The sequence below is a fragment of the Lates calcarifer genome, linkage group LG17 (genome assembly GCF_001640805.2).
Source record: "Lates calcarifer isolate ASB-BC8 linkage group LG17, TLL_Latcal_v3, whole genome shotgun sequence".
NCBI lineage: Eukaryota > Metazoa > Chordata > Actinopteri > Centropomidae > Lates > Lates calcarifer.
The window spans coordinates 23,765,647-23,780,861 of record NC_066849.1 but is presented as its reverse complement, the minus strand read 5'-3'; the positions used below and the strand labels follow the sequence as shown (position 1 = coordinate 23,780,861).

The 15,215-nt window shown below is 40.1% G+C and overlaps 2 protein-coding genes across 2 annotated transcripts; one reads left to right on the top strand and one right to left on the bottom strand.

Moving 5' to 3' along the window:
* The first annotated feature begins 817 nt into the window (after nucleotides 1-817).
* On the top strand, nucleotides 818-8,207 carry LOC108879593 (retinal Mueller cells isomerohydrolase). Its single transcript, XM_018670917.2, has 14 exons — nucleotides 818-1,101; nucleotides 1,911-1,993; nucleotides 2,193-2,343; nucleotides 2,868-2,975; nucleotides 3,710-3,851; nucleotides 4,035-4,182; nucleotides 4,758-4,839; nucleotides 4,947-5,079; nucleotides 5,392-5,534; nucleotides 5,612-5,741; nucleotides 6,293-6,407; nucleotides 6,509-6,603; nucleotides 6,743-6,854; nucleotides 7,092-8,207. Exons 1-14 carry the CDS (start codon nucleotides 1,091-1,093, stop codon nucleotides 7,235-7,237), a joined length of 1,599 nt encoding a protein of 532 aa, XP_018526433.1. The 5' UTR covers nucleotides 818-1,090; the 3' UTR covers nucleotides 7,238-8,207.
* si:ch211-198n5.11 (methylcrotonoyl-coenzyme A carboxylase 2) lies at nucleotides 7,824-13,909 on the bottom strand. The gene is made up of 13 exons (XM_018670916.2): nucleotides 13,763-13,909; nucleotides 12,845-12,946; nucleotides 12,547-12,711; nucleotides 12,265-12,461; nucleotides 11,901-12,079; nucleotides 11,683-11,763; nucleotides 11,244-11,422; nucleotides 10,863-11,082; nucleotides 10,396-10,487; nucleotides 9,644-9,800; nucleotides 9,297-9,419; nucleotides 8,894-9,127; nucleotides 7,824-8,753 (listed from the first exon to the last, which is right to left on the bottom strand). The coding sequence occupies exons 1-13, from the start codon at nucleotides 13,780-13,782 to the stop codon at nucleotides 8,667-8,669; spliced, it is 1,836 nt and encodes a 611-aa protein (XP_018526432.1). The 5' UTR covers nucleotides 13,783-13,909; the 3' UTR covers nucleotides 7,824-8,666.
* Between the last annotated feature and the right edge of the window lie 1,306 nt (nucleotides 13,910-15,215).

Here is a 15,215-nt window from a genome sequence, read left to right as displayed (position 1 = left end):
GTGTGTGTGTGTGTATATGTACAGTTGCTGTAACAACTGCCCATATATATTTTGATTACAGGCATTTCTTCATTTCTGTAGCTTCTAGTGTATCTCCAAATCCTGGTTAAGGGGTCATCAAAGTTTAGAAAGCTCACTGTGAGGGTGGCATGTATATCAACTAAAAACAACATGATAGCAAATACACCACATAACACTGTATTACTAAGTATAATGGTATATCCTGAGGTCAAACTTTACAGTTGGGGTTGTTCATAGGACCTCAGACCTTTTGTTTTTACTTATTTACAGGTAATACCCAGCATCAGTTGTCTTTGACCTGCTCTCAGCAACTCTGAGACACACTAGATGACAGATTTTCACTCTTTTTAACACTTGTTAATGAAACCATTAATTTTAAGTTCACCCTTTCATCCTTCTATTTAGAATTCAGCCTTAATTTATTAAAATGACAAAAAGATAGACGCTGTTTATCATTCACTGCCCCTCCTCCTTCTGCCACTCTCTCCCTCCAGACTTAGCCAATTAAAATAGTTTCTGACTGTTTTCTTGAAGCTGTCTGGAACTCATTAAATAGGAGTCTTTCTACACGCATATCCACATTCAAACAATACCAACACACTGCTTTAAAAAAGCCAACTTTATTAGTTTGACCAATGTTGTTAGTAGGTGTGTGTTTGTTTGTGTTCCTAGACTGACAGACAACTTGTTTTGGGGCCTGGAGAACACTCTGCATGAGCCTGAGGCTGAGGGCCAGATGGCTGAAAGGAGAGGAGACAAAGCTGGCTTGTTCAGCTCAGGTTAAGACCAGAGGAGGAGGAGGAAGGGTAGACGAGGCTCAGAAAAGAGAGAGCAGGGGAGCAAAAGGCATGAAAGGAGTGAACAGAGGAGGAGAGGGAATGAGGAAGGATGAAAAAGGGGAGGAGAAAATAAGAGAAGGGGGTGGATGGGAGAATAAAGAGAGAACGGAGGAGGGGGCCCAGTTTCCATCTCTCACCACAGGAAATCTGAGTGTGGTTTAAATTCAAGCCGGAGTCTCCTCTGCAAACAACTCAGAGAGTTACAGAGAGTGTGAAGAGCATACAGCAGCATGGCCAGCCGGTGAGTAAAACTTTCCTCTCTTGGTTCAGCGTGTTTTGGGATCAAAATGGACCTTTTCAGATTCTAATTTGTTGGTTCCCAGGAATGAAATAAGGGGAAGCAGTTTGCTGACGCCATTAAGTGACGTTGTTTTGCTGATGCAAAGTTTTACACAATAATTTTGACTGCAAATGTTAGAAAAAGTGAACAAAACAGTTTCAGCGTGACATTCTAGAAAAACTGAGTGATGTAGCTTCGGTGGTAAATTCAGTAAAACTTGGAAAAGATGGTACCAGGCCATGGCAGAATAACTGAGGAGGAGTTTCAGCTGCGTTGTTTGCGCTCCTCAGAATTTAGTTTTGTGTTTTGAACTGAAGACAATGCAAACAAGCTGTTGTGTTTTCACTGGTTTTTAGTTGCAAAACTCCCATGGATTTCTAATGATCATTCAGAGTATTTAGCATTTAACACCAACATTTTATCAACTGCCCTAATAGTCCCATTGTAGGTAGGTAGGTAGACAGATAGCAGCTGCTAAATGCACATCATTGTGAGATTGTTTTGTTAACTGCTGTTTTCAGGGTTAAGAATGAACTTTCAGTCTCAGCTGAGTAATTATCTGCATCACCTGCATTGATTGGTCCTTCTACATATGTAATTCACATACACTGTATGATTGTCTTTGGCTCAGTGAAGAACAAACCAGTTTCATATTTTTTTAAAAAGGTTTTCTCACAGTTCAAAAGAAACCAAGTCTTTAAAACCAGTTCTCTGTCTCATTGATGTTGCGCAATTGTTCTTTTAATTCCGATTTTTATTTTCCACTCCAGTGTGGAGCATCCTGCTGCAGGCTATAGGAAGATCTTTGAGACAGTAGAGGAACTGAATGAACCCATACCTGCAAAGATCACTGGTAGGAAAGACTGACCTGGAGCCTTCACAGAGGCACAGACACACAGCAGTACTTACAAATAATAATTTAACTCGGCATCAAAAAGTGAAACTCTCCATATACTTGTCCTCTTCTCGATGCCAGAGAACAGTTTTTCCATCTATTTCCTGTTGTGTTTGAACATACCTGTATGTGCCACCCTGTGTGTGTGTGTGTGTAGGTGTTATACCATCATGGCTGGGTGGCAGTCTGCTCAGGATGGGTCCTGGTCTTTTCGAGGTGGGGGATGAACCTTTCCACCACTTGTTTGATGGCCAGGCTCTGATGCACAAGTTTGACCTGAAGAACGGGCAGGTGACTTACTACAGAAAGTAAGAAGACCACTCATTACCATGCAAAATAAGAGCACATTTTTAAATAAAACACATCGCAAAACACGCTTGGTTCATTGGCATTGTCCTGAGGTGATTTCCTCTTTGTTCTGTGAAGTACTTTCCTTGTCTTTGGATCTGGATCTAGGTGTGGTTCCAGGAATTTTTAAGGGATTTATGTTTATGTTGTCTATGTTTATCGCTTTAATCATTTTGATGCAGATTCAAATCCAGAACGACATCTGATTTGTGTTAGTGCAGAGAGGTATGCAGTTCTGTGCAGCTGAGGAAAAGAGCTGATGGTAAATGCATCCAAACTGGAATGCTGGTGGAAGAGAAAAAAAACAATCATCAGACACACAGACCACAAACATTCTTTGTCAAAATCCTACCGGAAGCAGAGTCAGTGTTGAGTTTCACAGATTGCACAGAACAATCTTTAAAATAAAATGACTGGATAGAAAAGATTCTTCATGTGACTTTCTGCTTCTCTGGCTCATGATGTGTGTGATCTTTGTGCTTAGGTTCATCAGGACCGATGCCTATGTTCGTGCCATGACTGAAAACAGAGTGGTCATCACTGAGTTTGGCACAGTAGGCTACCCAGACCCCTGCAAAAACATCTTTTCCAGGTAACCCTCCCTAAAACCACTAACTGTTGTTTTCACATTTTAGTTTTTGTATAAATTATACAAACAAGATATAATATATTAATTACTGAGCTGCAGAGGTGCTGGCAGACAGATAAAACTTTAGATAGAGCCAGGCTAGCTGTTTCCCCCTGCTTCCAGTCTTTATGCTAAGCTAAGTTCATCGTCTCCTGGCGCTGCCTTCATATTGAAGAGGCAGGTACGAGAGTGGTATCAATCTTCACCTCTAACTCTCCAGCAGTGATGGAAGAAGTACTCAGTTGTTTCACCTGATACACAATATGTATGTACCTTGTGTTTAGAGTGCACAGGGAAACGCTTTTAGTCTTATTTAGTCTGGGGAAATGGTGCACTTCAGCCTCTTGTGGCTGAAATGAGAATTACAAAAACAAACATTATACAACAATTTTGATTAAAAAAAAAAAAAAAAATCCACCCTAGCAAAACTTTTTCCCCCACAGGTTTTGCAAATTAAGATAAGGTACTTTAGAAAGGTTATCCCGGCAAAACCCATTTTTCACCTATTCTTAAGTCATACACACAGGAGAGAGATCTATTTAGATCAGACTTGGATCACCAGAGTATTTTTTCTCACAGCCCTCTCATGGCTTCTGTGTTCAACACAATCTATGAACTGTATAAATTCTTTGCTCTTAAGAAATAATTTTCAGGATACGAACTAACCATCCATTTTCCTTCTATTGTTGTTTGTTTAGATTCTTTACTTACTTCCGAGGCACTGAAGTGACTGATAACTGTGTAGTGAATGTGTATCCAATCGGTGAGGACTTTTATGCTGTCACAGAGACCAATTACATCACCAAGGTTGATCCTGATTCGCTGGAGACGTTAAAAAAGGTGAGAGCTGACTGGTTTACTTTTTTAATTTTTCCAAACACAGTCAAGTTTCTTGATTTCATTTTTATGTTTAATTACCTTTTTGATTGTAATTGCTTTTTCCTTTCTTAGTGTTTTTGTTGAGATCTTGTGTCGGTTGTATTCCTTAGTTCCATCCATTCTCTGTCTGTGTATTCACATCAGGTGGACCTGTGTAAGTATCTCTCAGTGAACGGGCTGACTGCCCACCCCCACACTGACACAGATGGTACAGTCTATAACATTGGTAACTGTTTTGGCAAGAACATGAGTCTGGCTTATAACATCGTCAAGATCCCACCTGCTCAGAAAGGTGAGTTTGGTCAGAGTGATATTTCATTGGTTTTCTTTTCTTTTTTTTTCATTATGAACTGACCCATAGTCTGAAAAAGTATTTGACATGTATTTTTCATGTGCACACACACCACAGTTTTTTGTATTCAAAGGCTTATCTTAAGTTAATGCTGATATTTGTTAATTATTGTGTTTTATAATCATCTGTCCTAAATGCACAGTGTCAGCTGGGAAGGATGGATTGATGGATTGATAGATGGATAACTGATAGATTGTAATAGAGAAATAAAGAGAACAGAAAAGTTAAACAAAGAGGAAAAGCACAGTGAAGTACAGAAAGAGGTAAAGCGAAGAGGGAGAGAAAGAAAGGAAAATGGTTAGATGGAAAGAATGGATTGATTCCCTCAAAAGCTCCAGAACAGATACTAAGTGGACCCTGCATGAGATTTTGTCAACCATGCCAAGGTTTGTGATTTTTATTTCATGAGCAGGTATGATTTGTTGAGAGGAGGGAAAACCAGGTGATACAAACTTTGTGTGTTAATGTTGTTTCCTCCAGCCCCACACTGACTCTGTGTCTCTGTGTGTCTCCAGACAAATCAGATCCCATAGAGAAGTCGGAGGTTGTGGTTCAGCTGCCCAGCAGTGAGAGGTTAAAACCCTCATACATGCACAGGTACTGAGTTATCTCATCAATACACCAAACCAAACTCTGCTTTACTTTCAAATAAACTGAGTGGTTATCCCTTGTTAATTTTGATGTATCTGTCTGCTTCTCTGTAGTTTCGGTATGACAGACAACTATTTTGTATTTGTGGAGCAGCCAGTGAAGATCAACCTGCTCAAGTTCCTGTCAGCTTGGAGTATCAGAGGAGCCACGTACATGGACTGCTTTGAGTCCAATGACAGCATGGGGGTAAGGAAGGGCGGGGCCAGAGGGGTGGTCAGCAGTGGTACAGATCCCTGCCATGAAATCTGAGACACAAAATGATCACAAACACAAGTCAAACAACTGTTTTGTGTTTCTTTACATGTCTGTGTCCTGCTGCCCATTGTCTTACAATCTGCCCATGGCAAGTTCAGTTGGCATTCAGTTTTTCCACTGTGTGTTTGTGCAGTTTATTATTGCCAAAAACCAGGGCTTTAAATACAAGTATCTGAACCCTCACCTGCAGTAGGAAGGGATCATTTCTGTTTATATACAGTATACATGTGCATATGTTTGTAGACATGGTTCCACCTGACCACTAGAGACCCAGCAGGCTATTTGAGCAGCCACAAGTTCAGAACATCAGCTTTCAACCTCTTCCACCACATTAACGCCTATGAAGACGAGGGCTTCATCGTCGTCGACCTCTGCACGTGGAAAGGGTAAGTATGACCCCGCGTGTTTGTGTGTGTTTTATGTCTGATCACCCTAACCTCTCTGTCACTCCCTCTCTCTGCAGTCATGACTTTGTGTATAACTACCTGTACCTGGCCAACCTGAAGGAGGAGTGGGAGGAGGTGAAGAAAGCAGCGATGAGAGCTCCTCAGCCTGAGGTCAGACGATACGTACTGCCACTGGATATACACAGGGTGAGTAGATGCACACACATCAAGTTTTTGTGGTTGTTTTGAGTTCCTTAGGGATAGTTTTGCTTGTCTTATCCATACATGGGTCCAAGACATGTTAATTGATTTATTATATTAGTGGGGCTTATGCAGTATATACTATATACAGCTGGGAAGTACTGACAAAAATGTGATATGTCATTGTTCAAATGGCTGAATTGCTACTAACATCACAGTATTCAACAAAAACCAACTGCTGGTGGCAGAATAATATGATACTAAGAGAGTGAGGCTAAAGCTACATGTCCCAAGCATAAAAGATAAACATCTTCACAAATGAGTCCCATCTGTGACCACAGGACTCTGTGTGACTTGGGTCACATTGCATTCCCTATGCAAACCCTAGGGGAAAATTATTGAGTAAGAACCAGCCGGTTGTAAGCGTGTTTGAAAGCCACAAACATCTCTTTGGTTAGCTTTGAAGACTTTAAATACTTTTCAAACAAACCACACTTTTCTTCCACTCCTGTATAATGTACAGAGGTGTGTATTGATGTTTTTGTGTGTGTGTTCAGGAGGAGCAGGGAAAGAACCTGGTATCTCTGCCCTACACCACAGCTACTGCTGTTCTTCACAGTGATGGCACCATCTGGCTTGAACCTGAAGTCCTCTTTTCTAGACCAAGACAGGGTGAGACACATACTGTATATCATTCTATATGATTCTTTATGATCTTGTATGACTGTCTTTCTCCTTTTTTCACTGTGTTGATGTCTCTCTGTCTCTCTCAGCCTTTGAGTTTCCACAGATTAACTACTCTCTGTGTCGTGGGAAGAAGTATTCCTTCGCCTATGGCCTGGGACTCAACCACTTCATCCCTGACAGGGTAGGGGCGCTTTTATCAGTCACAGAAGACTAAGACAATGTCAGGGCCTGAAAAGTTAACTGGCTGCCCAGCACATATGTGACAGTGTTAATGCTGTTGTTTATCACAGCTGTTGGTTGTTTATTGTTTACTGCTGTAGATAGTGAAGTTGAACGTGCAGACCAAAGAGACCTGGGTGTGGCAGGAGGAAGAGTGTTACCCATCAGAGCCGCTGTTTGTACCAACACCTGGAGCTACAGAGGAGGACGATGGTAGGACGTACACACACACACACTCACATGTTAGCAAATAAATGATTAACAAAATTTCACATTGCTCAGAATTACAGGGGCTCTCAGGTGACACCTGCATTTACACATAATCTTGAGATCATGTTTTAAAGAAAGGCCTTAAGTTAAAAAAAGAAAGAAAAAAACTGTATTATTTTGGTTTGCCTTGTTCTTATATGGCACATATTTCTATATTCACCCCCTCTGTCTCTGTTGCAGGTGTTCTGCTGAGTATCGTGGTGAAGCCTGGTGCAGAGAGACCAGGTTTCCTGCTGGTGCTGGATGCCATGAAACTGACTGAGCTGGCCAGGGCAGAGGTCAACACCATCATCCCTGTGACCTTCCACGGCATGTACAAACCATGACCCAGACTCTGAACCTCAACTGAACAAGACACTTCAGTCCTGCTCACTCTGCATGACAGCTCAGTAGATTTTTCAATTAGAAATGGACTCCAAAGAGTAGTTTTTTCTGCCAAAGCTGCTGCTAGAGTAGAATAACTACAGTGGCTATGATTCATATCTGAACATCACAGTAAAACATTAGTAAGTGGTGTGTAAATAATTTACAAATGACTATTGTTCTTCATTTTTGGGACATAATTGGAACATATATACAGAGGAACAACATATAACATGTTATTTCCATATTTCCTTGGGCTCAAGCCTTCTGCTGATTGTAATATAAAACCTCGCTGCAGTGAAAATGTCTTAATTCAGTGTCATCTGTTATATTTGTCATCATTATAAAACAAGAGCTACAACTGAAAACAAACACACTAGTTTTGCAATTTAAAAATGTATTTACATTTGTTGAGCTTCATTTATACAAATAAAAAACATTAGTGATTATTTTACATTTGTAATTACAGAGATTTCTTGCAATGTAGTATTTTTGACAAAAATTGCAACAGTAAAATGTGAGCTACATGTTAAAGCTCCTATAAGGTGCTTTTGGACAGATTTAATTTTTTGTCACATTATAATCTGTTTAAAAAAACAAAAACAAAGAAAGAAACAAAAACAAGATCTCTCCTGATTTGGGTTAAGGCTAAAACAGACCAGTGGGCTGCTGTATGTAGACTTTTATCTACAGCACAATCAAACAGCACCTTGTCAAGGTGTAGTGTACCTTAATGTATGAATGAAGGCCAAGACCTGATGAGGCACTTTTACCTGATTAAACAAGATATCTTTACTCAAGCCCACAAAACTGTAAGAACTGCAATACCTACATGTACAGTGCCCAGGGTTATCCTTCTAGTAATCATTTTTGAACATGCATCAATAGTCAGTAAAAAGTCAGTAAATACTGTAAATAAACTTTCATCTTTCAGTTGAATTGTTTTGACTGTTCTGTGAAGTCTTGATATCAAAGTTCCTGATGTTGTTAAAAACTAGAGCAGAATGGTGACTTTTGTGGAAAAAAACAAGGTGTATGGAGGTAGCCATTGGTTTCTGGAGATAAAAACATGCACTGTCAGGACTGTGGTGGACATTAGAAGATTGGCAATGAGGTAATCTCTGTGTGCAAACACAAATTGGTATTCAGAATGTCCAACCACTGGACTAAATGTGTGTTATTTAAGTTGTGAAGATACACTTTTACAATAATGCTCATCATCACCTGCAGTCTCCAGTCATACTGAATATGGGTGACAGTTTGGTGTGAATCCTCTTAGTACACAATGGTAAAGGTGAGCAATGGGTAACAGCAGCCAGACTGAATGGAAAACACTAGTTAAATCTAAGTGATGGACAGATGTTTGTAGTGTCCACAGAGGGAGAAGTGCCTCTACATACGTAGAAGTGTTGATTGCAGTTTTTCTGTGGAAAGCTGATACTGCTGCTGTTTGATAATGTCCAGACAGTCTCTGAGAACCTACAGAGAGAAACAACATATGAGGAAAAGAAAAGGTTAGTTAAGTTAAAGTTAAAATCATACTGACGACTGTTGTGTTTTCATGTAGTGAAAGCTCTCAAATGCGTCCAGGCCATTCAAACAAAATGGTGTTATTTAACCTTCCTGGTGTCCTGAGGCAAAATAACTCCATCGTCCCAAAGCCTGCCAGAGGAGAAGAAAGCCGAGCTCTCCTCTTTTAATCTTCTGTTAAAGTTGTCCTCCTGCTTCTTCTTCTCCTCTTCCTCCTGCTCACTGTCAGGGGGAAGCAGGGAGTGGGCGTGACCTGGAGCCGTCAGTGACACTTTGGCGTTGGGCCACAGAAACAGGAAATTGGGGTCAAAGGCCCGTCCACACTAGAGAGGGAAACAAGATGCTAATTAATATTCAATTAGTATATTTTATTATTTATTATGACAGTAATTATATTGTTGGATAATATCACCTTTAAAATCTAGCAAGGTAAAAGACCAAAGTTTTTATTGAGATCATCACATAACTACAGCAGTGTTTACTAAAACTCACCATGGCATAACTGTCAGCACCGTAGCAACCACCAATCACCATGGTGATTTTGGGGACGGAGGCGCATGCTACAGCTGACAGCATTGAACCCTGAGCCTTCAGACGGTTACTATTGATCTCTGCCTACAGGAGAGAGACACACAGACAGAATACATGGTATAGATGGAACAAAAACTGTCATTGTGACCAAGATTATCTTTTAGTATCCTGCCTTTCAGGGAAATCCACATGTGCTGTTGTGCATACACCAAGCTGTGTTTTAGTTGTATCATGTATTTTGAAATGTAAAAAAATTACAATGACTGTTTTACTAGACAGGTTTGATGTGTTTTACTGGCAGTGAATACCTGTGTTATGGAGAGTGTTAGAGCTGCTGTGGGTGCTGTGTTCTGGAGGAAGAGGAGTGGGATGTCTCTCTGGTCACATAACTGGACAAAATGGCTTCCTTTCAGGGCGGCCTGGTATGACAGCTCTCCATTGTTGGCTACTATTCCCACCAGGTGGCTAATGCAGTACATACACACAGAAAAAACACAATATATTCTACATCAGGACTGTGCACATACCTATACTTAGTATTACAACTTCTGTACACACTTCCAGACACATAAATTAGAAACAACAGAGACACATATAACAACACAATTAAAAATACATCCTGATAATTTATCGGTAAATAAGTCTTATGCTGGTCACTGGTAAACAGACAGTGAATGAAATTTGTTTTGGTCCTCTGTTGGCATCTGCTGATCTGATTACGATGTTACAGAAGGCAGCTCCTAATCTCAAGAGGATGAGGGGTCACTGGGTGTAAAGGAGTAAACAATAGCCCATAACAGAGACCCCGCTATAATGCCGTTAAGAGGACCCCTCATTACGCTGGCTTTGCTTGTTTACACTAAACCAAACAAAGTCAGCATAATAATGCTGCCCCCAGTATGTGATTGTAGATAGGACACTGGCATTTCAGAATCATAGGTATGATGTGTAACACAACAATGTCTGTGTCTGTCCTTTTTTTGGCTACTAAAGCTACTAACAGCAGAATAACAGTGCTCCTTGGTTGGCTGAAAAGTTTCAATTTAAGTTTTTAAGTTACCCATGTATCTTTGCAAAACCAGTGACAAGTGTGGTTCCATAACGAGCTTTGAACTCCTGGAAGCGGCTCCCGTCTGTCAGCCGACTGATGACCTAGACAGACAGACGGAAACAACCAACTGCGTGTTATTAATTCAGCAAGACAGTAGGGCAGCAGCCATGACGTGAAACCAACTTTTCTACGAACCAGCCATATATGAATGGTCATTAATTCCCAAGAACTTTGGAGTGATTGATTAATATCTGGTGTTTTTGCACTGCACCTCCCAGAGGACACGTCATTAAACCACTGTGTCCAAAACTATGTTATCGTTTTCGTCTTTAATTTTGTAAATGATCAAGTTTGACCCTCTGTACAGGACACTCCTCTCCTTGACTGTTTAGCCAGAAGGGCTACATTCACTACTCATGCTAGCTACAGTTTACAGAGCGAATAGTTTTCTGTATTTGCTTTTGTGCATTTTGTACCATTTTCACATCCAGACTGTAGTGATAACTCTGTGGAGCGAGACCCAGAAGCTCCTCTGAACTGTACAGTGGCTCCTCCTCAGCTCTCCTCTTCTTCATCTTCTCCTCATCCTCCTCCTCTTCCTCAGGCAGTTGGAAGTTGAGGGTGGAAATTATGTTTCTGGTGTAATCATACGCCTCCTTTTCTTCCCAGGCAAAATGATCCACGCAGCCACTCACCCTGAAACCATCAGATAAGTCGACCTCATGATGTAACTCAACTTATTTGGTTATTTTTTATATAACTGTGCAAGTGATTCATTTCATTTTAGCAAACATAGATACATCCTGTATAAAGACTGATCTGCCTCCCAGGGGAGTTTGTTTGATTTATGGACCTACTCAGCATGAAGCCTGGCTCCTCCCAGGTCCTCTGGTGTCACTTCCTCTCCTGTGGCAGCCTTGACAAGTGGTGGTCCTCCCAGAAATATCGTCCCTATCCGGTGCACCATCACTGCCTCTTCTGCCATAGTGGGGATGTAAGCTCCACCCGCCGTGCACGACCCACACACCACTGACACCTTTAAGAGCATCAATTGTTTTTATATAGACATAAACTCTGCTTATTAGGACAACTGACATGTATTGTATATGTGTTGAATCCATATTGTTAGTTCATTTTTAACTTTAATCTATGATTTAAATGGGCACAGGAACAGTACTGCAACATGTCAAATGTGACATATAATGTTTGATTTTTAACAAATGAATTCATTCACAGGGTATTTTACATCCATCCTGTTCCGTTATACCATGCCTGAGCTTCTTTTTGATTCTTTACCTGTGGGATCTTCATGGCAGACATGATGGCTTCATTATAGAATGTCCTTCCTCCCTGGTTCTTATCTGGAAAGATCTCAGACTGGAATGTTTATACAGAAACAGGGAATTATGACTTAAAGCAGGAGTCAGTGTGATTCAACTAACATTCATCTCATGAAAAGAAACTCTCTCTGGCTCTAAACATTTATTTAAACCTGAGGTGTGTGTATATTTAACCTGCAGTGGTAGGAAAGCTCCTCCAGAGTCGACCAGGTAAACACAAGGCAGGCGGTTTTGAATCGCCACCTCTTGCGCTCTTAGTTGCTTCTTCACTGTGATTGGATACGCTGTGCCACCTTTCACTGTTGCATCGTTGGCAATGAACACACACCACAGACCATTGATCCTGCCAATACCTGCAAAGGACCAAAAGCTATGTGTTACACTTACTGTAGCTTGTCATAAGTTGGGGAATAAATTGCTAACTGTCTGAAATAAAAAAAAAAGTGACGTGAGTAAATTGGAGGCAATTAGCTGGAATCAGATTATACACTCTGTAGTTAGTACCAAAGATACAGGATTATAATTAGTGGTTTCTGACCTGTCAGGCAGCCAGCTGAAGGGATGTCCCCGTACGGCAGACCCAGACCCGCAAATGGTGACAGCTCCAGAAAGTCCTCATCATCCAGCAGGAGGCGCAGACGATCCCTGACCAGCAACTTCCTGTTTCTCTGTGTGTGTCTGGCGATGGCATTCTCCCCTCCCCCTTTCCTCACCTTCTCTCTCAACTCTATGAACCTTAAAGAGAGAGACAGACATAATAAATAACATGAATTTACAAAATAAATAATGTAGTGGAGTGAAGTCAGTTGACAGAGCTTACTTCTTATGACAGGCATTGCTGTTTCTGAGGTTAGCCTCATACACGTGTTGGTGGATGGGCTGGAGGGGCTGCTCCAGCACTGGAAATGCACTACGCAGAGATCTCCTCTTCCTAGCTGCAGAGCTCACACAGCGGACTGAACACTTCCAATGCTGCTCAGCTAAACTGTAACACAAAATCTTGTCTGTTATTTGTGTATCACATACTTGTTTTTATCCCATACAGAAAGCCACCACATGTAATCTACTCTATGTTAGCCATTTAGTTTCTATTCCCAAAGTCCAGGTGATGTAGTCACCTGTGATGTCTCTCCTCTGCTGTGTTTCTCAACATCCATGATGGTGACTGGGTGTAAGGAGGCACAAAGGCAGAACACACTCTTCCTCCACTGCACACACTCCTGACAGAAAGACAGGTATGAACACACAAGAACAGGTGGGTATTCAATCATTAGTCTGCTTCAGGAGCTCTAGGACAGTCTCTGCACATAATAAACATTTTGACATTCCCACATAGACACAGATCACATTACAGTTGTTGATTTAATGGTGAGGATAAGTGAACACTTACATCTGAGACTTACATTTCGCTTATAATTCACTACGTGCCTCACAGTTATTAGTTACCACTAACAGTTACCAGTTACAATTTACTTACTGCTTACTGTACAAATAAGGCATATATGAACATACCAACAAATAATTAAGCTACATATTCTCCACATTGCCTGTAGAGACCCCTGGTGGTGGGGTCATTTTGGACACTGCTGCAGCTACATGCATTTGCATCTCTGCGATACCTGTCAGTACTCTGAAGTTCACCTAGAGATAGTAATATCTATGTAACTTTTGAACCTACTTTCACCCACACTCTCACCTAAACTGAAACTTTATATTATGGCTGCATCCCTTTCTACTATGAGTTTGAACCGAGCTTAGCTGGAAACACTGATATCCATAAATAAATATATGCAGGATAGGTTAGTTACTACGGGAGGAGACACATTTTGTACATATTTCGTCTATTCTAACACACGAATCTAAACAAATGTATGCGTACTATACAGTGAAATGTTTCTGTAGTAACATATGGACAATGGTTGAAGTTAGATGTATCATTAGCTTACTGTTTACAATGGGAAATGTGTGCCAAAGGTCAAGAGATAAGTTAGATAGCTGTGTGTATCAATGAATGGAAAAGATGTAACGCCTCTTACCTTGTCATGCAGCGGTACATGTCTGTTAGTATCTGCCAAAAGACGGCTAATTACACGACTTTAGTAGCTAAAAATGACCAGAAAAGAATTATTCCCTTTCTTTTAGTCACCCCAGAAGAAGAAGAAGAAATCATTCTTCTTTATATTCTTTATGGCAGCTTAGAGAGCTGTAAAACGCTTTACCGCCACCTACAGGCGTGGAAGATAAAGTGTAGACTGGCAGGAGGATAAAAACTACAGACGAAAAAATCTCTCCTTCTATGTTACTTGAGTATTTCCACTCTTTATACAATACTCCATTACAGTTTAGAGAGAAGCGTAGTGCTTTTTATTAGATTACAGGTTAGTAACAGGTTGGTTGCAGGTTAAACTGCCCAGAAGAGTAGATCAAATATTCTGACACCAGGTGAATCATTTAGGTCATTTTCCAGGCAAAATATTAAACATTTCAGAGTTCCAGCTTCTCAAAATGTGAGTATTTGCTGATTCTTCTTGTCTTTATTTACAGTGAACTAAACATATTTGGGGTTCTGACTACTGGTTTGACAAAAGTAACTTTTTGGAATTGTCATTTTAAGTTCTGAAGAATTGTAATGAGTAGGTGCAATCATATATAAAATAGTTAATAATTTCAGTTTCACATAAATCAACTACAACAGTGGAATTCTTTTTAATTTGCTAATGATATTTACAGATTTGTATCCATCTGTCCATTTTAGTGACCACAGTTGTAATGGTACATCTTGACCGCTAGAGGGAGCTACTTATTCACCAATTCGTTAATTAGGCTTCTGTTCAAAGGTCGTTTATGGTCCCACTATGGTCTTATGATACATCCATGGGTCCCACCACCAACTTACAACATTTATGACCTAAAAATCGAACTTACCTTTAACAGTTGGGCTTTTAGCATGTGTCTATTTGATTTACATAGAATGTTAGATGAAAGAATTAAAGGATTATATTTACATTATAAGGAAGTATTTGGAAAGCAAATTGGCTATCATAAAGTGTGTGTGTGTGTGTGTGTGTGTGTGTGTGTGTGTGTGTGTATGTATATATATATATATATATATATATATATATATAGAGAGAGAGAGAGAGAGAGAGAAAGAGAGAGAGAGAGATAGACTGTTGATAGAAGTATGGACTAAATATGAAAACATTGTGGTGCATTATTATTGCTTTATTACTTTACTAATTGAAAGCAGAGGCACAGGGCACAGACATAAAAAGCACACACAACACAGACAATACATAAATCACTCTCTTGTCATGAATAAATTAACAATTTCTTTAATGGCCTCTAGATCAACAATATTTTTCTTCTTCTCTAATTTGTGCTGGGATGGAATTTAAAGAAACAAAACAAATAATACTGAAATTATAAATAAATAGGCCTGATGAATAAAGTTACAATGTAGGCTACAATTAATTGTTTCAGATGTTTTGT